The following is a 21,493-nucleotide window of genomic DNA, read 5'->3' on the forward strand; positions in this document are numbered from 1 at the left end:
TAACACTTGTGTAAACAAAACTGACACAAAAGTGGAGGTTTTAACTCTTTAACTGACAATGAATTAGACATCGTGCTTTCCACCAAGACGCTTCTCACAATAAAACTACTCTTACATAAAACTGCATCCTGTGATGGAATTAGTCCAGTACTGTAAAACATATTTATGAGCATAAGGTTAAAGGAGCCTGTTTGGTGCACATGTTGGGCATTTCTACAGATTCACACATAGAAAGGTTGTAAAATTCTTTGGAAAATGGCCAATGAAGTGATCATGACTTGGTCAGCTGTGACGCTCAAGTTCATCTGGAAATTCAATACAGCCCCGACTTGGCTTCCAGGTTGAGAATACAGAGGCAGTATCATCCCAACGACAAAGAATTTACAGTGGAAGTAATTTCAAGACGTGATGTTGTGTCTGGAAATGACATTATGGATATTGTACAAACATTTCTAGGACCAAAAAACAAAAAATCTGTAAAGATTGATATCAAATATGGTTGGAGGTTTGGTTTGGATTTAAATAAAATACACAAAGCGCACATCAGACCATAGTAGCATCTGTCCCCCACATGTTAAGATGCTATGGAACTTTAATTGGCTTTAATGAGGAAAGGCCTGCGACACTGCTTTTATCTCAGTCAGCACTTCAAACACATCTGTATCTGTGGAGTTAACATTACTATTGAGCTCTCGCATGACAATCTTAAACATAAACTGACATGACCGAATGATTTAGTCTTTCCTGTGTAAACAATTTAGTTTAACAACAGAGAAAGAAAATCCTCCTTCACTGTTTTGCAGATCACATTAACCTTTATGCTAATTTCTATATTTAATAATAGACTTTTCTGGAAGTAAATCAACAATATGACCAAAACTTGCAGATTTATTTTAGTTTTGGAAATCTGGTTTATAAAAAAAGAGATGGCTTTTCTCTAAGCCAGTCCTCTAAACAATGTTTGCCTTGTTTTTATTTTTGAGTTTGTCCACATGTCTGTGTCCTTGGGGTTGTAGTATTTCAGACAAGAATTTAAAGAGACTGAAGGATAGTCTTTTCTGTGTCCTTTAAAACCCCAAAACAAAAAGCTGTTATTGTTCAGCTTATTACCAGCAGAGCCTTAGTTAAGGAGGACAAGGAATATTAATTGCATTAAAATATAAAGCAGCAAGTTACAGTTAAAAAAAAAGACCCACTCTGATACCTCATACACTGTTTACTATTTCTCCCTGCGGTGACAGCTAGTGCTGGATGATAGCATATTCATTAAAAACCAAAGTTACAAAAGGCTGAGTAAACAGACTTCCAGCAAACACTCTTTATCACACAGCTTTGCACAAAAACAAAAACCTGCAAAGGTCACTTTATAAGGGAAAGCTAGAGTCTTTTAACACAATATAATGTGTCCAGCTATCAAGCTTATGCAGTATTTAAGAGTTCGTTTACAAGTTTCTCCTTTAAAAAAACAAAAAACACTGAACAGCCCGTCTTTAAGCTTAATTAAACATTAAGTGTACATGGTAGAAAAGAAACAAACTGAGATTGTCCACTGACTCTAACCCTAATTATTTCAAGATAACAATCATATTCAGTTCTGTTTAATTCAATTACATTTATATAAGCACCAAAACACAACAGTTGCCTCAAGGTATTTTATATTGTAAGGTAAAGACCCTACAGAGAAAACTCCAACAATTAGCCCCTAAGAGCAAACACTTGGCAACAGTGGGAAGGAAAAACTCATTTTTAACAGGAAGAAACCAGGCTCAGGGAGAGGCAGCCATCTGCCATGACAAGTTGGGGTTGAGGACTCGTGCAATCAATGTGTTTTCATTATAGTTACACCAGTCACCTAGAAAGTGCATGTTCTTAGCAAGTGGTCAATTGCCACTTATTTATTTTTATATATATATATATATATATATATATATATATATATATATATATATCGCAAGTTCGATTCCTGCCTGGGGCGTCTGTATCCAGTAAGGGTCCTAAGGCTAGACCCCCTATGCTAAGCGAGCCTACCGCAGACATGAGTGAGACAGATAAATATGAAGGCATGCCGGCTCGGACGTCGCCCGGATCAACAAGGTCCGCGTCAGGTGTTGAGGAACCAGGGCACCCTGACGAAAAGTGGGCTACTGGAACAAGAAGGCATCGGTGGGCAATACATTGGGAAGATGGCCCCAACTGACCGAGTGCTCAGTGAATACCTCAGGCAGCAGAAACCCAAGAAAGAGGGAGACGAGGAACCATCATGGAAGGACAGGCCCCTGCACGGTATGTACCACCGGCAGATAGAGGAGGTGGCTGATATCCAGAAATCCTACCAGTGGCTGGACAAAGCTGGACTGAAAGACAGCACAGAGGCACTAATCATGGCAGCACAAGAACAAGCTCTGAGCACAAGATCCATAGAGGCTGGGGTCTATCACACCAGGCAAGACCCCAGGTGCAGGCTGTGTAAAGATGCCCCAGAGACAATCCAGCACATAACAGCAGGGTGCAAGATGCTAGCAGGCAAGGCATACATGGAACGCCATAACCAAGTGGCCGGCATAGTGTACAGGAACATCTGTGCCGAGTATAACCTGGAAGTCCCGAGGTCAAAATGGGAGATGCCCCCAAGGGTGGTGGAGAATGACCGAGCTAAGATCCTGTGGGACTTCCAGATACAGACGGACAAAATGGTGGTGGCTAACCAACCGGACATAGTGGTGGTAGACAAACAGAAGAAGACGGCCCTAGTGATCGATGTAGCGGTTCCGAATGACAGCAATATCAGGAAGAAGGAACACGAAAAGCTGGAGAAATACCAAGGGCTCAGAGAAGAGCTCGAGAGGATGTGGAGGGTGAAGGTAACGGTGGTCCCCGTGGTAATCGGAGCACTAGGTGCGGTGACTCCCAAGCTAGGCGAGTGGCTCCAGCAGATCCCGGGAATAACATCGGAGATCTCTGTCCAGAAGAGCGCAGTCCTGGAAACAGCTAAGATACTGCGCAGGACCCTCAAGCTCCCAGGCCTCTGGTAGAGGACCCGAGATATATATCTCTCTATAGATAGCTATATAGCTATCTATAGAGAGATATAGCTATCACTTCATCAATATCTCAATACTTGCAGATTTGATCAGTTTAGAACTTTTTCTCAGATTTTGCTTCTATCTCGAATATGCTGGTTTGAAGCCATAAATAGAAACCAAAGCTCTAGTGGGTTTTTTTTATGATAATCACTCAGCCTTCCACTCTCCAAAACACAGTATGTTTTGAAATCAATAACAAAAAAAGTTCAACCAAAATGGGCTGACAAGCTGGAATTAAAGTATTTACTGTAACATTGGATAAGCAGTAAGGACAAAACACCTGTGGTTTAAAAAAATACAAATTGCATTGCATTTCTGTTTCTGCTGATAAAATAAACAAATAAGCAACTTACCAAAATGTTATTTTTTAATTTACAAGGTTCCACACTTGATTTCAGACTACTGCATGAAAGCACATCTGTAACCTTTTATGTACAGAGAGAGTGGCAAGATGTTTGATCCCAACAGTAAAAAAGAAGCCTCATCCAAACCACAAAATGCCCTCACAGACTATAGAGCAAAGGGCACAGTTACTTCACTAAAGGCATCCATGCTTGTAAAACACTCAGAAATAGAAGTGTGATCAATCTACAGCCATTAAAACGTATAGAGTTTCTCTTGACTTCACAGCCCTGATTTAGAAGAACTGCTTTGGAAAGAGAATCACAGACTCTGAACAGCTCCTGCTGAGAACATCCACAAAAAGACAGAGACTAATCACAGGGGCTGAACAAACTAAATACTGCCAGAATTTTGCAGTGTGTGCCAGTAAAACGTATGTGATATAAACCACAATACTGCTGTAACCATAATATTCTGTTTGGGGGCCTCTGAGACTTCAGGTGGCCTTTAAGAACTCAAAAACTGAATATGAGCTGATTGCTCTGTTGTCTCCATCTGTCAATTACTGTCCCGGTTTTAACAAAAATCAGCCTCAAAACATTCATTACGCATTATATATGCTTCACAGTGGGTGCTTAATGTAGCCAGTATATTTGGGGGTTTCCTCAGCAATACATTTATCAGCCAGTTTTATCAGGATGAAACTGACAATTGTTTTGCAATTATCTGTGAATGGCTTTGTGGCAAGTAAAATCATTGTATTCTACTGTTTTGTCAACATATCTGGTTTACAAAAAAGTCAAAATAAAACTATCTAAAGGAAAACTAAATATATGAATTGAGTTGATTTTAAATGTTGTGTTTGCAAGTAGAGCAGTGGGGTCAGTCTAATATCATATAGATATTCACAGAAAATACAGGCAAATAGTAGATATAACAGAGTTATTCCTGCACGAGGCAGTGTCAGCTGTCTTTATCCTGTAGTTATTGAGAATGTAAATTAACATCAAAGGGGTTTTCATCAATTCAGCCACGTCTTACCAACTGTTTATGTACTGATATATTATAATGTTTATTTAAGCTTGATAGGCATGTAGTTTAAAGTCATATAAAATTTGGAAAGACATCCTCATCAAGCCTGTTGGCACATCATGAGTTTACATTAACACCCGCAGGCATCTCACACTGGCCTCATTAATTCCAGGCAAATACAGGTGATGTAAAACCAGATGAGCTGATGCACAAGTGGTGACAGGCTAATGCAGGATGACAGTCTATCCTTAATAGAGCTTTAAGTACATCTTTATAGTCCCAAGACAGGCCTGACTCACTGAGTCTTCCACTAGGAGGGAAATCTAACTCCACAAGCAGCCAGTGAATGTGCTGTGGAAAAATAAACAGCCCAGAGAGCAAGCAGAGCCACAGTGAGAACAGCAATACTGTAAATACTTCCACTCAGTAGTTGGACCACAAGATCATGGGGCTATAATGACAGTTCAAGTTATGGAGTGACACTGCCCAGTACTAATTGCAACCACAGGACACTAGATGGAAAGAAGTACCAGGCTTACTTGCAACTAACTCTATAGATTTGGATGTTTTACTCAGACCTCTAATCAATAAAGTAAATAGCATTTCTCATGGTGACAGGCATGAAGCCACATATCAGCAACATATCAGCAACTGTAAAGAGTACAAAACAAACTGAAAAAGATGAAGAAATCCCCCTTCTGTCATGGCCAGAGTATTGGTATCAATGAAAATCGCCCCTCTCTACCAGGTTCCCCCAGGACTCAGAGGTGAGGCAGATCCTACCTGTGACCGCAGCTTCCCCTGCACACGCATGTGGAGGCAGACGAGCAGCAGAAGAGCCAGTCCTGACAGCATTCTCTCATGTGGGCACGGAAATGTTCAAGCGGTCACTGAGGCGTCCACACGGGTCCAGTGGCTGCTCCCGTCAGCCTCTTCTATACCGCTGTAGCTCAGAGAATGCCAAAAGAACCCTCTCACTATTGAACTGATCTCTATGAGCTCCCCTTGTAAACTGAGCTGGGGGAGGTGCAGCTGGGGGAGGTAAGGGGGACCAGGTTTTTTTTGTTTTTTTTTTAGAGGAGGGAGGGTGAGCGGTAGAGAATGAACTGGAGGGAGAGAGAAAAGAGATGAAAAGCAGGCAGAGTGTAAGAGTGTGGCAGCTACAACTACAGTAAATTGGAAGTTAGAGAGGAAGTTTTGAAGACTTTTTTTCAGTTTGGCAAAAAGAGAGGAAGGAAATTCTTGAGGGTCTAAAATGAAAGTGTAAGATAACCCGCAGGGTTATGTGCTACGACAGGTAGGCATGCAATCTTCAAAAGATGCCAAAAAAAGTCAATTACAGAATTACACACTTAAGTAGAAGTTCACCTTCATGCTTGTTGCTAATACTACAATGACACAATGCAGAAAAAACTTCACCTACAAGTGAAAAAGACCCCATATGAAAAACACATTTTGTTCGCGAACAACAACTCAAAAACAATAAGATTCTTGTGTCCTATTGGAGCCACATTGCAGCGCTGGAAGGATAACTGCTGCAGCCAAGAAGACCTGACTCATCATATGGTTTTCCTATATTGCACCACCATTGTTTCCACAACATTAAATCCTAATTCACCAGGACATTTTGAGGTAAGGAAGACACTCTTCATCATACTATGTGACAGTTGGTTTTCACATAATATAATATACACAGCACAAGCACATTGGGGCCGTTGTGGCTGGACCTATCGGAGCACAAAGAGACCCTTGCAAACACAGGCCAGAAATAAGCTTAAGATAATTGAAAACTTTTCTATTTTGAAAAGGCACATGGAAACCATGGAAACATGCTGCTGCAAATGGCTTATTGACTATAAGGTTATACCTCTGATGAGCAAACAAAGGTCAGACATTCTGTTTAATAACAGAAAGAAAAACTAAACTGATAAAGCCCTTAAATCTTGTGCCCAAAGTTCAGCAAGTTATTTCAAGACTTTATGTTTTAATATCTAACATATTGTTATTTATGTTGTATTGTGAAAGTGTGTGGAGACTGTAGGTCTGAGTTGTAATTACTACAAACGACCAGTCACTCACTGATTCTTTGTTTTCAAAGATTTTGACAGTGATGTGTATTTGTGAGCCTTGTGATGAATACCATGTGACTACTTTGAAAACATGATATGTTTGCAAGAAACGGAATCAGACATTTATTCAAACAATCGTATCATTGTGTAACACAGCATTTTTTTCCTCAATAGAAAAAAAATTGAATTTAGTTCACAGTAAGGTATCACGCACATACCAACATTCAAAATTACATTATGACTGCTGCACATGACTTGTATTTTGTCCACTCACATCAAATGTTTAATTGCACAACAATTAAAACTACAGACTCTGCAATTTATGCCACTCCTTTTTGGGAAAAACCATGACACCTTAAGCTGAGGTGCGATTCTGCCTCACAACTGTTTAGTGTAAGGTGGTCATATTCAGATTCAGTCACAGCTGACTTAAGGCAGTTTCTGTCTCTTTTTTTGTTTCCGAAAATGGTTAGAATTACTTTAACGGGGGGGAGGGGGGGGGTGGCTATGTAAATAGTAAAACTCAGTGACGTGAACATTTTCAACAGCCATTAGGTGTGCGCTTTCCATTCTGTCAGCCAGTTTCTTGTCCACATTATGCCGTGTGTTCTTTTTCTTTTGGTTTTCAGAACAAAGCACTCCAACATGCAGCTGTAGCCAAAAGCCCCTTCTCCTTCTGCTCCACTGTACAACAGTTTTGCTTCCTGTAAATTTCCACCAGGGGCAAGAAGAGAAAGAGCATTGTAATATGTTTAGTTATTCTCTACACTGATCACTTGGACTAGTGACATGCTTTCCTCAGAAGTGAAAGTCTTTTAAAAGCCTTTCAGTGCTTGATAGGAAAGAAATTTAACCAAATACATATATGTAACTTGTTTTAAAAGACTACTACAATCTCAGGAAATAGGAACAGGATAAAAAAAAACTACACAGGTTTACACAGAAGAACTGAAAATGTTTATTTAATAAACTGAATAACCGGACACCAAGACTCGCTTTGTCTTGATACAACTAACTGCAAATTTGAAATGCTTTCAACAGCAGCTCATGCCTAATCTGCTTCCAGTAAAACTATTAGCTACTATGAAGCTTGGAACCTAAAATTTATGTGTGCAGTCACATGTTTTAAGTGAGCTGAACAGCGTGCCAAATATTTGCTTGGTAATGATATGTATTTTGGCAGTATTCTTAATAAATCACACCCTTCCACCACCTTCTTTTTAATATGCTGTTAAACTGTTTCACAGAGCTAGGCACTGAGTGCAAGGAGGACCAAGAAACAAATATCTGCACACCTGCATCTGGCTTCGATTGTGTTGGAAGTATGTCAGCAAACACACACATGCACAAACACACACACACACACATACACGCACACAAAGTATTGTATTGAACCACTCTAACTGTAAACACAGCTACTACTTCCCTAACCTTCCCCTTTAGTTAAAACTTATCTTCTCCTTAAAACTGATCGATTTCCAGATTTGCTTTTTTTCACCATGGGCCACACACATACAGTACATACCATGAACCAGCATGTACATCTTGCACAGTAAGCAACCAAGTGACAATAATCTCTCCAGTCAAGCACGGCTGCAGACACATAGGATGGGAATGGCCCCCTTTCAGCAGCACATCTGTCATGATGAACATACAGACATCATCTTCTTCTCCCTTGATGTTTCTCTTTCATTACGGAGGCATAGCCCAGAGGTTGGACAGAGCCAGACTGATTCTCCAGTATATCCCAGGATCCTTCCCTCTACAAGTGGGTCAGCTCTGAAGCAAGCTTGGCTTAAGGCGACTGATTCCTCCAGTTTCCAGCCCACACACGCCAGAGTCATGCTCTACTGCAGGTGGGCTCAACATTACTGTATACTGTCAGAGTCCAACAGACACATGCTCATATAACCCTGTATTCAGCTTCTGTTCTTATTCTCTGTCATGTTTTTAATTTCTTGCCATTTGCTGTTTGGGTGGTATTTAAATCTAAAGTTAAGTAGCCAAAACTTGACAGCAAACATTTTTAGCAAGTGTGTCGTCAGGGACTGTCTACCTGACAGCTGTAATATCTTTGTTACTACTCTTTTACACTTACATCATTCTTTCCTTGTGTTACTTTAGAGTAGAAAGAAGAATACCTGCAGAAATTCAACCCCTCCAATGATCTTTATAGACCTCTTGTAAACACTTTACACTGATTTTAATTTGGTCAGTAAAAGTCAAGAAAAGGCAGAAAGTAGGAAGGAGAGAAAACATCATCATTTTGGTGCATCTGGGATACATATTAGTCAGCAAGGCCAGACATGTAGGTCCCATGATTGTTCCCTTCAAGCAATGTGTTTGACTGAAGAAGGCAGGTTTGGAGTGGAGGAAGGCAAGTTAATGAATAAAGCAGGCTGAGAAGGGAGTTAGGATGGGAGGGGCAAGGTGTGGCTGAAGTAAGCTGCTGCTTCTATTTGTCCTTGGCCTGTGATGGACAGACTCTGCAGCTGAAGTTATATTCCTGCCACGAGCTGTGCAAAGCCAAGTGTAAAAGTCTTCACTAAACACTATAGCAGCCATTGTCAAACATTAGTCCCTCATCGTTGCCTGTGCTGTTTGAATTAGCATAATGGACTACGGGTCCTCCTACGTGGCTATCACTGTAGCTTGATGCTATACTGTACATCTACTGTAAATGTCAGAGGTAGTACCTGCATTCATGTTATAGGTTCATCTTCTTTTGACTTGCTCAACTCCACCCACTTTTATAGTTTATAGTTATAGTTTATTTATTTATATAGCACATTTTATTACAACAGGAGCGTTGACCAAAGTGCTGTACAAAAATACAACACACCTAATAAAATAACTGTACAAGAATACAACACACCTAATAAAATAACTTAGAGTATTGAGATAGCAAAACACCAAATATGAATTAACAAATAACTCTCATGCTGTAATAAAAGCCAGTAAGTACAAATGTGTTTTAAGATAAGATTTAAAAAGATTGACAGTAGGAGCCTGTCTGATGTGTAGGGGTAAATTATTCCACAGCTTAGGCGCTATGACTGCAAATGCTTTTGTGTAATGAAATAAGATTTGATGTGATAGAGTCAAAGTTTACTTTGATTCTTATAGGACTAACCTAATGACATGTTGCCATACTAGATGACAATATCAAATTGTAGTAAATAATATTTCTGCAGATATATAATAATTTGAATTCAGTGGGTCAGTAAAGTCAGTAGGGGGGTGGGGTGGGGGTTGGTTCCCTGTATTTTCTTATGGAGCAATGGGAAGCCTCTGCATGAGCAATCACATTCCAAACAAATACCTTTTTGCTTTGATAATATCAATACCTTTATCTGAGACAGATGAAGATAAAACAGAAGCTGCAGACGGAGGAATGTAATGTGGGAATGATGTATTTTCATAGTTCTTAATTAGACCCTCCCTGTTTACATCATTCAAATGCAACAGCCCAAAGTCTCTAACGAAGGATTCCGTAAACAAACTTCACAACGATATCATTTTTTAAACCAGACTTTAAAATACAAAGCCTGAGGAGATATAAATCAAAGCTCTTCACAATATGTTCACATAAACTACCTTTCTAAGGGCTCCCACACACTGTGAGATTTCATGCAACATCGATGATTTAATGCATGCTTAGTGTACTATAATAATACCTAGTGAATCACACACTACAATAACAGTGACAGTTTGTCTTCCTGCTGTGTTCTCATCAGTACAGTCACGACAACAGCTGCTGTCAAACATAAAAACAAAGTTCTGCTGCCGCAACTACACTAGACTTCTTTACTTCTTTACTTTAATGGCAAACATGTTTTTTTTTCATATTTTGTTTGTTGTGGGTTTTTTGCTTTTCACAATTGAATTGATTGTTCAGTCTTTCACATGAGTATCTTCATTTTTTGGCTCTGTCATAATTTTTTCCCAGATAATCTTTGGTGTCAGTGTCTTTAAACAACTTTGAACCTCTCTCACTAACCTGGTGATTATGATGTACCATGTATGATGGACCACAGTTGTGAAACCACAGCCAAAGATATTACTATAATTCTTTTATTGTCTTGTCTTTTGTATGAGGCAGCTCAAAACTGCACAGTGTTTATCCTGCTTAAGTGATAAGTGAAGAAAGCGTATAAGAGTTTTTGATAGCTAATGTCAAAGTCAAATGAGTTTATACATCTGCTGGCGGTGTTTAATTAATAAAGCTGTTAGAATTAGACGTCATCAGATAAAATCGTATTCACGGTGGAGTTTGACCCTGAACAGCAAGAACCTGGAAGAGAGCACAGAAAACCCATACATACCTATTCACACCTGCAGTTCTTAACTTATTTTAAAATAAGTCCTCCTGACCACATATTGAGTGCTTGAGATCACTGACATTCCAAACAAACCGATGAGGCATTAAATGTCCTCAACTGTCTCTTCATTTGACAGCCACCCAGACAGCAGCAAATTACTGTCAACAGCCGTCTCTCTGAAGAAGACCTCTGTGACTCCTGAGTGCTAAAAATACAGTTTTGTATCCATATAGTATAGCCTCATAAACCTGTATGGGAGACCGGGAGATATTAGGAGTCATTGCTCCATTTGTAGTTCAACAGGTTGTTTATCATCCATCTAATGTACCATACATTAGCTAAAGCCCACTCATTGCTGTTAATCTGTTGTATCAGCCAATTATCCCCCTACCTCCAACAGCCTTGTTTTCCAGCTATTCCATTCCTATACAGAAACTCCAAAACTATTCAAAGCTATTTAGAAACGTTAGTTTCTATCTGGTGTCCTCCTTAACCAAACATGTTGAGCCCACAGCTTAGTTAGTGGAAGGCAAAGTGCCAAACTGTGGAAAAAAAAAAAAGCATCACAGGCTGAAAAATGAGACCAATATTAAATCTACAGCTCAGTAGATACAGAGAAACAATGTGGTTCTATAAAACCAATTATGTAAGTATTTAGTATATAAATGATAATTTCCTCATAAAAGTCAACGTTTTCCTTAGTTTTTGGTTGCTTATCATGTAAAGTTATTTATCTACCAATATCTAGGGAAGGTATTTTAAGAGGAAAAGTGCTTGTACAAATAGTTTATTTCTGCTGACACCCATATTTAATGTGCCAGCCCAGATGTTGTTTAGCTGAGCTGTGAGAATATGATCAGGAAATGGAAGTTCAAACACTTTTGCTCTTCCTGTGGTCATATAGCCCCATGTGGAGGCTAAAGACTCAGACAACACAGCAACAAAAGTCTACAGCTAGTCCAGCAGCTCTTACAGTAACCTTATAGCACTGACACTGATGGTTACTATGTTCAGCTACTCAGTTTAATGTGTTAATATGCCAACTTCTCTTAATTTGAAGTAAACAAAAAGCCCTCGATTAGCATTCATTTACATTTGATCATGAACTAATGGACAAATTGAAATGTCCTGTAAAAGTTAAGGAAACCTATTATATAATAAAATTGCCCACAGTGGGCATTAATGAGTATACCAAATTTAATGCCAATCAAAGCAACAGTTGTCTGAATATGATGGCAAAACATAAAAGAATCACGAACCACAAAATTATTAGTCACTCTAGGTATCAGCCATGTAATTAATGTAATTCAATAACTGCCAAGACATTTTCTTATTTAAAAACCAAACAAACCTGACCCCACAAATGGAAAACCAAGCTAAGGTTATCAAGATTCTATCTGAAAATGTCATTGCAACTCCTCACTTAACCAAAAGTAAAATACAGGAAATACATCAAATGGAGATCCCATCAAATGCAGACACTTTTCTTTCTCACAGCTTGATTGAGGCCCAAGGTTAAATACCCCCAATCTCCTGAGGAAAGACTTTATGAGCTGTAGCAGAAACCAGCAGAGACCAGGAGAGACGTGATGGAGCAGAACAAGTGTCTGACCCCGAACCTGAAGTGCTGAAGCCTGCTGAAGCTCCACAGGTCACACAGAGGCAGTAACCAGGCCGATGTGGGCCAGTTAGAGCCGGTGGGGGGCAGCAGGGGCCCATTAAGATCCAGGAAGCTGAGGCCTGACTAAGACATTAATCTGTCATCTCCCTCACATCTTTATATTCATTTGTCTTAACTGTCATCCAACTGGAATTTCTATATCCAAGACCCCTGACAGCGACAAGTGCCATAACAAGTGTCTCAGTAACTCTGGTAGGTCCAGTGCTGTGGCTGTATACATGAACCTGACGTTCCATTCCCTGTATAATAGAGCAAGAACCTGTGTCTCAGGAATTTTGTAAGAAATTTGTGTCTTGTTTTCTGTACATTTTATGCTACATTTTGTTTAAAAAAATTGAAAATGCAGAGTTAAAAATGGAATTACAAGCACATTTCAAGAGCTTTGTGTCTGTGTTAGGAGAGACACCTAATATAAAGCCTTGACAACAAAGGCAAGATGGACCACTATACACCATAACGAACTGAAATACACAAAGAAGTAAACGCAGGCCCAACCACACCAAAGAACCAAACAAAACAAAAAAAACATGGATACAAAAACTCAGAACTGGTTCAAAGTCCCAGGAACTTGACAGAAGCATCAAAAAGCAACACACCATGCCACAATCTAAAGAAACAGCTGACAAGCATAATTCACACCTATCAGTCTGCAAAGGGTTTGGGACTCCAGTGAACTACACTGAGAGCCATTATCTACACATGGTTAAAACTTCAACAATGGTGAATCTTCCCAGCAGTGGCCGACCTATCAGAATGATTCCAAGAGCACATCAGCGACTCATCTATGAGGTCACAATAGAACCCAGAACAACATCTAAACAACTGGAGGCCTCTCAGCTCTCAGTTAAGGTCATTAAGGTAATTCTGTTTTCTACCAGAAAATCCTGGATGATAGTGTCCAGCCATGGGTTCATGCCCTGAAGCTCAAGCAGTGATTATAAAGACACTAGGAAGTCCACTACTGAATGAAAGAAAATTCAGGGTCCAAGTGATTGTCCATAATCATATCCAATTGTGATGCTTTGAAAAGACATTTAAAAACTTAATGTGCTTTTTTCAAGTTTTATATTAAACACTTTAACCTCCATGCCAGGTCATACACCATGCTGAAGTATCAGAAGAGCTAAAAGTAAGAATTTCATATCATATCTTTTGACGTATGTCTATTAGCTGAAGACAGGCTCTGTAACCATGCAGTGAGTGATGACGGGGAACACCCTATGAGTGTGCAGCTGGGGCTTGTACTGACAGAGATGGGATTGAGGTATCTCTGCCAGTCTGTGCCAGGTTGGCAGCATTGCAGAGCTCTGATCCCCTTTTTAACAAGTCTGTCTGTCCACTACAGTTGGGGATGCATAAAACAGATGCAGCTGTCAGAGTAAAGAAGTGAGGAGTGGCCTTGGCTGTTGTTTGATGAGTTTTGGCCTGAGCCATGCTCTGGGATCTGGATGCTGGGAAACATGCCAGTCAGGGAGGAAGGCCATTGCTAAGACCTCACCATTGCACCGGGTTGGATATCCCATAATTCTGTCATCTTCATTAGAAAAGAACAATTCATCAAAACCTGTACTGGAATCTGCCTGGTCAACCTTTCAGTTCTTATCAGCAAACATTAATCCTAAGAGAGACCAAATCAAAAATATTTTAAAGACCAATACGAGACATAATCAATTTATTGTCCACACAGATCAAGAAAATTTAAACTTCAGCTTTCAGAACTGGATTTCCTGATTTAGATGGTTCCTGCCTAACTGTGTTGAATGGCAGGGAGTAGTGCAAATCCACTACTGCCTCTGTAATAGTTTAGAAAAGATAGATTTTCTTTCCTCAGGTGGGCCCACCACCATCAGAAGAAAAGTGTGTGGTCAGTGATCGCCCTTTAAAAATATACACACCCTTCTCAAATGCACTTCCTCAGTATAAAAAGGAGAGAACTCACAGCTGCACTGAATTCTCAACATAAAGGGATCTTTCTTTCACTGTTCATCTGAAATGAGTAACTACATTCATAGGACCTGGACTTTCCCATGTGCACATGGCACATACAGCTCATTGGAAATATTAAATGTTTCGGCTTTTAAAAGATAAAGGTGATCGTACAAAAACTTATCAGTCAGGATATTAAATGTCCTTAACAAGTCAAAAATTCTGATCATAGAGACATAGTCTTATAATTTTACCAAAATTGTTAACCAGTTTCTTAAACTATTATATATGTCACATGTAAAGTGTTAAACAGTCTAACCTAATCCCTATGGAACCAAAAGAACCTTTTGATTACATGTCCATAGCCATTTATGTGTTAATGTCCTGAACAATGACTAACTGTTTAGCTTGACTTTTCTGTGTGGAGTTAGCATGTTCTCCTCATGCATGAGGACTCCTGGAGCCTAGCTTCCTCCCACAGTCTAAAGACACGCACGTTAGGTTCACTGGTGAACCTGAACTAGCTGTAGGAGTCAATGAGAGCATGAATGGTGGTCTGTGTTTCTCATTTATCTTCTCTTTCCCATCGTTTGTATTTTGTCCTTTTTCTTTAATGGTCTCATTTTTTTTCTCCTTCTCTTACCCCTCACCCCAGAGTGATCACAGTAGATAGCTGACGCATCATCCAATTTAAAAGAGGTTATTTCTCACTACTGTCACCTGATGCTCGATCATACGTTATCATCTGATTGTTGGGGTTTTCTTACTAATATTGTGGGGGGCTCTAGGAATGTTGACCTATCCAGGATGAATGAGACGAGAACTGGAACTTAGGCTAAGTAAATTGCTGGATGGATACTGTAAAAACAAATGGAAAGCAAGGGCAAGAACAAGAAAGTAATCCTGAAATCTGCCAAGCACTTTACCATACAGAACAAATGATCCATGTGAAGCCACCAACCAAAGGGTCCAATCTCTGGGGCATGTTACCCACAATAATAGACTGACCACTAAACCCACGAGCGGCATGCGTTAAGCCTGTAACCAAGCACATTTCCAAAATGTTATGCCATTTTAAGTGCACATGCAGCAAGAAATTTCAATATAGTCAGTGAATTGAGAATAAAATACCATAAATTTGTCCAATCAGAAGAAAATAAATCATAATCAATTAGGTGTTTGTCCATCAGGTTAAAAAATATGTGACCAAGTCCAAAGGTCAGAGGAAGAGAAAGAACAGAGGAGGGCAGTTATATGCATAATATCAAAGATGTCATGGACCACAGTAACTATGAACTGTGTGGTAAAAGGCCATGTTTTCTCTGTAATCAGTAACAGATCATCACCACAGCAAGCGCATAACTTTTATGGTTTGAATATGGAGAGATAAAATAACAAACTCATTGAGAGACATTTCCTCCTAACCCAAAAATATAGTCCAAATGTTATGAATTAATTTTTCATTATTATGATTAAGTGTCAAAAATTTGCTTGTGGTCACGGTTGCAAACCACAATGAGACCAATATGAATTCCACAGCTAAAATTACGTCCAGACACTAGTGCAAAGGTTTGTGGGGTTTGTTTTTAAAAAAAAGAAGAAGAAGAAAAAAAAGAAAAACAGCTCAAGATTTAAAGAGATATTAAAGAACTGTGAGGTAGTGGTTGTAACATGGGACTGTAACAATGATTTAAACTCATGACTTTGTTCCCTTGCTCTTCCTGACCGCTCATCTCTGTTGTTACATGTCAGGGGTGGGCAGCCTTTTCCTCCTGCCGGCCACGAGGACTTAGATAAAGCAAAAAAGCCATAAACTGGATGAATCAAAATGTAGGTAAAGGTTACACTGAAACTGTTATTAACGTTACAATAACCCAAATGCTATTTTGACAGTTAAATTGCCCTACATCTTGCCAACTATCTCATGCACTACTGAACAGGTCACATATAAAACACATTGCACTGGAATCAAACTACCAGCAGCAGAGTCGCTGCAGTAATCTCCCTAGAGATTGCTCAGTATAATGTTGCCTTGAGCATAATGCTAGGGGTTATTTTGATCCTTTTTCAGTATGTGTGAGATGGTCTAGTTCCAGCACAATGATGCACACATATTCACACACAGCTTAAAAAGAGAATTTCCAACAGAGGGAAGGTTCACTCAGTCAGAAAATAGACTATAAGCCTAATAATAATTCATTTAAAAAAAATCACCTGAGGCAATAATTTGCGCTCCTCATTCTACAAAACGAAGAGCTTGATGTATAAAACACCATGTATCATTTGAGAAATGTTATATTAATTTATCTTGTCAGGTGTAAGAGAACGTGTTGGGGTAGTCAATCAATACTGTAAAAAAAAAATAAAACTGCCCAAGTTATCCAGTAACAATCCATATACAACAACGTATGCAAGTACTTTTAATCAAGCATCATATTTAATTAAATGTGTTCTTCTTATCAAGCTTTATTCTATTAGAATTTAAAGGAAAATAATGTACTTAGTAGGGCATGACAATTATCTAACAGCTCCAGTTACAAGTACAATTATTTATACAATAAAAGTAAGAAAAATTCATAAAATGTAATGATTGGATATAAATTAAACAACTACATGAGTTAAACTAAAAATAATTAATCTATTAGTTATCTGAAAATAACTGTTTGAGCCCTTGTTTAAAGGAAAACATAGTTTTAGATTTGTCACTTTTCATATTTAGTTTAATTTTTAAAAAAGTAAAAAAATTGATACATTATCTAAAAGATCCATAAAAATGATCCTACAGTCCTGTATGAAACATTTGCTCCAACTCAACTAAATACAACAACAATATTCGGCTTTCACTTTATCTCACGATTAACAATAATTTATTGATCTAATCATTGGTGTAATATGCATGAACCTTGGACTTTTAGTGATATTTACCGATGCCTCCCCCTTAATGAACCCATTTTTAATGCAGGACTTGAGAGTATTTATAGTGCTTCAGGAAACACTCTGAACCCCTCTCTCATCTGTGGTATCATTTGCTAAAATGATGAATGCTTTAAATATTTACTTTGGAAACATGATACACAAACACTAACTATAAACAGCAAACGTTACACATAACAATTTTTTCCTTCTCGAGAATAGCACACAGTTGGACAAATACCTTTTTTTCTCTGGTAATGTGCTTTGGACGTGTTGAAAAATGTACAACAGTAGTATGTGCTATGTACAGACGGGCTCTGACCTGCTGGATCGACTAAGTTTGAATAACTGGTGAAAAATTATTGTATGATTTGGCTCTCATCCAAATACAGAAGCATCAGAGTCTCTGGCAGAGCTCTAGGAGTATATCCGTAACACTTCTCTGTGCCTTGGGGACAGTTTAACAGTTTGTGCAGTAGCTTTGTGTGAGATATCTTCTGATTAATTTGGTGTCAGAGTCTTTTTCTTCACAGAAATGTAATAAGTATTAAGTTTACTTTATATTAATTTAGTCTAGTCTAGCAAATAGCCAACGAAAACTGTTTGAGACAAAAGAAAGTACGCAGATTTTGATGAGACAAAGAGAACACGGAAAACTGCAATTAAAGAAACACAGAGCTTTAAGTGGTGCTATAACAACCATCCAAACACAGACCAAACTCAATTTGTTAGAGCCAACATTTCCCATATGAGCTAAAAAATAATAATAATATCCATCTTGGCCTGCCATTGTTGTTGTCTTTTTGGCCTTCCCATATGGAAAAGAAATAGAAATGACTTATGCCAAACATTTGGGGTTTTTTTTATGTCTTATAACATTTACTTGTCTCTTTCAAAAATTTCTAATGTAATTATCAGAATTAAGTATTTAAAAAAAAGGTTTGTGTTTTTCTATTCCATGTAGATTACCATGGAGAAGCAACTGAAAACAGCAATGAATGTATGAAACATGTCGTAAAATACAATCTGGTATTTAACTCTAAAGCGCTCCTGTTGTAACTTTCAATCATGCAGCTTCAATCTCCAAAAAAACTCAGCAAAGTGGCAATAATGTTATGTATTTCAGAGGTAACACATTACCCACTATCACACCAGCACGATTGACATTTCCTCTCCAATAAAATGCCAGAAATAGTATACATTATAATGCGTTTTAACAGGAAACAATGCATGGATATCCAAAATAGATATAGAGTGAATGGCAATAAAAATATCATTATTATCATCACCAATCTGGGTTTTAGGCCAGTTACTGGTCAGGTATGGAAATGTTACTTCCATACTTGACCTGACCTTGCAGTACTCTCTGCTCATCTATAGAGCATAGTAGTTGGTTGGCTCCTGGGTCCAACTGGGCTTTTAAAAGCAGAGCAGCAGCAGAGCAAACTAAATCACTGAGTAATTTGGTATTTTGATCTGTTGCTCGCGTTAAAAAATAGATGAGTAGAAAGTTTTAAAATTTTATGTTGAGTGGGACTTAATATCCTGAGCAAACCACTGAATATCAATAGCTATGATACGTGACTCTAGAAGACAAGGATCAAGTTAGAGGATCACATTTATGTCAGCAGGACTAATCCTGTGGGGATCAATACAATCTCCATCAGAAAAAGTCTTATTATTGAAATACTTGACACCACTAATACATTTGACTTCACAAACATTGTGCTACTGATTTGATTTTTAATGTATTCTACTTAGGGCGACCGTGGCTCAGGGGGTTGGGAATCGCATCTGTAACCGGAAGGTCGCCGGTTCGATCCGTGGACTCTCTGTCCTGGTCATTGTGTCCTTGGGCAAGACACTTTACCCTACTTGCCTACTGGTGTTAGCCAGAGGGGCCGATGGCGCGATATGGCAGCCTCACTTCTGTCAGTCTGCCCCAGGGCAGCTGTGGCTACAACTGTAGCTGCCTCCACCAGTGTATGAATGTGAGAGTGAATGAATAGTGGTATTGTAAAGGGCTTTGGGTGCCTAGAAAAGCGCTATATAAATCCAATCCATTATTATTAAAGGTTTTTAGGTTAGTTTTTTTTTTTTTATCAATTAGTTATTGCAGCATTTTGACATGCTACAGGGTATCATGTGGGTCAAGCAGAGTGCATCAAACCAGCTGACTATCAGCTGATCCAAAGAGGTACCAATGATGACTGACACTTCAAACAGTCTGTTCAAGCAGCCAACTTCCCCGCGATTCCTTCCTGCTCCATGCTGTTGCTGTTGCTACTTATGATTGGATCTGCTGCTTTTCCCCTCTACCTGCCCTGCCTCTTTCTACTGTGGTCTTTTTTTATCAATATAGTTGCAATGATATCTCTTGTTTCAGAGATTATGTATATTCCATATGTCAGGTATATATCTTCAAGGTCCTGTAACCTCCAGGAGGGGAGGGAAAACCTTCAGCGTCAACTGCAAACATTTATAAATTCCCACAATAATATGAAATTCCAATCATGACTCTGATTAAATTAAATTATCCAGATGTTTTCACATTATATCTTGGCTTGTAGCTGGGGGGATGTCCTGTTCAGAAGCCTGGACCAGCTGAGAAAATCTCAGTGGAGAAAGAGATGCAGAACAAAATCTCCTTTTCCGAAAAAACTTCTTATGAGTTTCAGTTTTTAAATAATAAGCCAGAACATGAGAAACTGGAACATAAATGGGCATTTGCAGATTAATCATTTTTTGATTCAGACACGCAAAACAATTTATTTTTGATGATTCAACAGTACCCATGTGAAGGATAACAATGCCGATGAATAGTGTGCGTTAGCAGTGAAATGTGAGATCAGAAGGCTTTCTGTCTTGATTAAATCTTAATGTCGCAAAGACTGTTGCTGGATTACAGTTCATGGGAAAGACACTGGGTTAAAAGAGTAAGGTCAGCACAACCAATTGCAATTGAGCCGTGTTTTAAACACATTTCTTGGAGTTAAACCCTGATCAAACAACAGTCACAGTGAATCCAGCACAATGAATACATACCTAACTATAAGCCCACACAGCAACAGCGTCCTGTTTCCAGTAGGGTAATTTTTTTATTTTTGCTGCTTTGCGTCACAGATACTGTACAGTCATGATTCTTATGCTGTGCTGCCCTCTGGTGCTCAAAGCCATCTTTACACCAGTGCTACCGCCTAAGTGTGTAAAGGTTTACTTATATTATAAATGTTTTACACTCCATCTGTACATTTGAATCACTGCTGCTTTACCCAAAAAAGAGGTCATGAAGAGAAAGTGAAGCTCCACTCTAAGGTCATGAAGGATGCAGCAGAAATGCAGCATGAAAACATACAGAGCTTGATGATGACATATTATGTTTGATACAAGTGAGAACAGTTAGAACAAAATGTTGCCCATCTCAGCAAAGCCCTGCAGGATCTTGTAAATAGATGTAATCATGTAGCATTACAATAAATAATACAAAATCCTTCTCTTTTCTACAGTATGTCAGAAAAAAGGTCAGTGTGTGGCCTACCGTACACTTTCCTGCCACACAGAGAGAAGTTTCATTCTGTCCACATGGCGTCCCGTCGATCACCCTTTCTGACTGTCGCACGTAGAACCTGAACCCTATGGCCCGGCAGTTGAGTTCACACTGCTGCTCAATAGGAACTGTAAACAGATTTAGGTATCATGATATAAAGACATATTTCAAGATATGAAAATATGCTGGTTTCACAATACACACAAACAAAAGTAAATTTAAAAAAACATCAACACATCACTGATGAATGTGCTGACATCCATCTTTAAATATGTGTAAAAAGTTTTGACACTCTCATTGTGTGAATGAAATAAACGTAGATTTTACCATTAAATTTATTATTTTGTAACTACATGAAATCCAGCTGGATTTAAAGACTGAATCCACATTGAAATAAATTGCATATGCATATATGATACATGGGGAGTAACTGTACTTTGATCATATATTTAAATTTGCTAATCTTTTCAAGCACATATCCTTTTGGACACTTTCCAGGCACCATCCTGACCAGGCATATTAAACTACTGTTTTTGCCTTTTATGGTCATATTCACCAAGTTTTTTAAATCATAAGAG

The 21,493-nt window shown here is 38.7% G+C and overlaps 1 protein-coding gene across 1 annotated transcript in view; it reads right to left on the reverse strand.

Moving 5' to 3' along the window:
* The window catches only part of thsd4 (thrombospondin type 1 domain containing 4), a 52,168-nt gene that overhangs the window by 20,153 nt on the left and 10,522 nt on the right, over positions 1-21,493 (reverse strand). Inside the window, exon 7 of the mRNA XM_026174211.2 lies at positions 20,907-21,043. Within this exon, the coding sequence (XP_026029996.1) occupies positions 20,907-21,043 (137 nt within the window). The remainder of the gene's footprint in view (positions 1-20,906; positions 21,044-21,493) is intronic.

The sequence above is a fragment of the Astatotilapia calliptera genome, chromosome 1, assembly GCF_964374335.1.
Source record: "Astatotilapia calliptera chromosome 1, fAstCal68.1, whole genome shotgun sequence".
Classification (NCBI taxonomy): Eukaryota; Metazoa; Chordata; class Actinopteri; order Cichliformes; family Cichlidae; genus Astatotilapia; species Astatotilapia calliptera.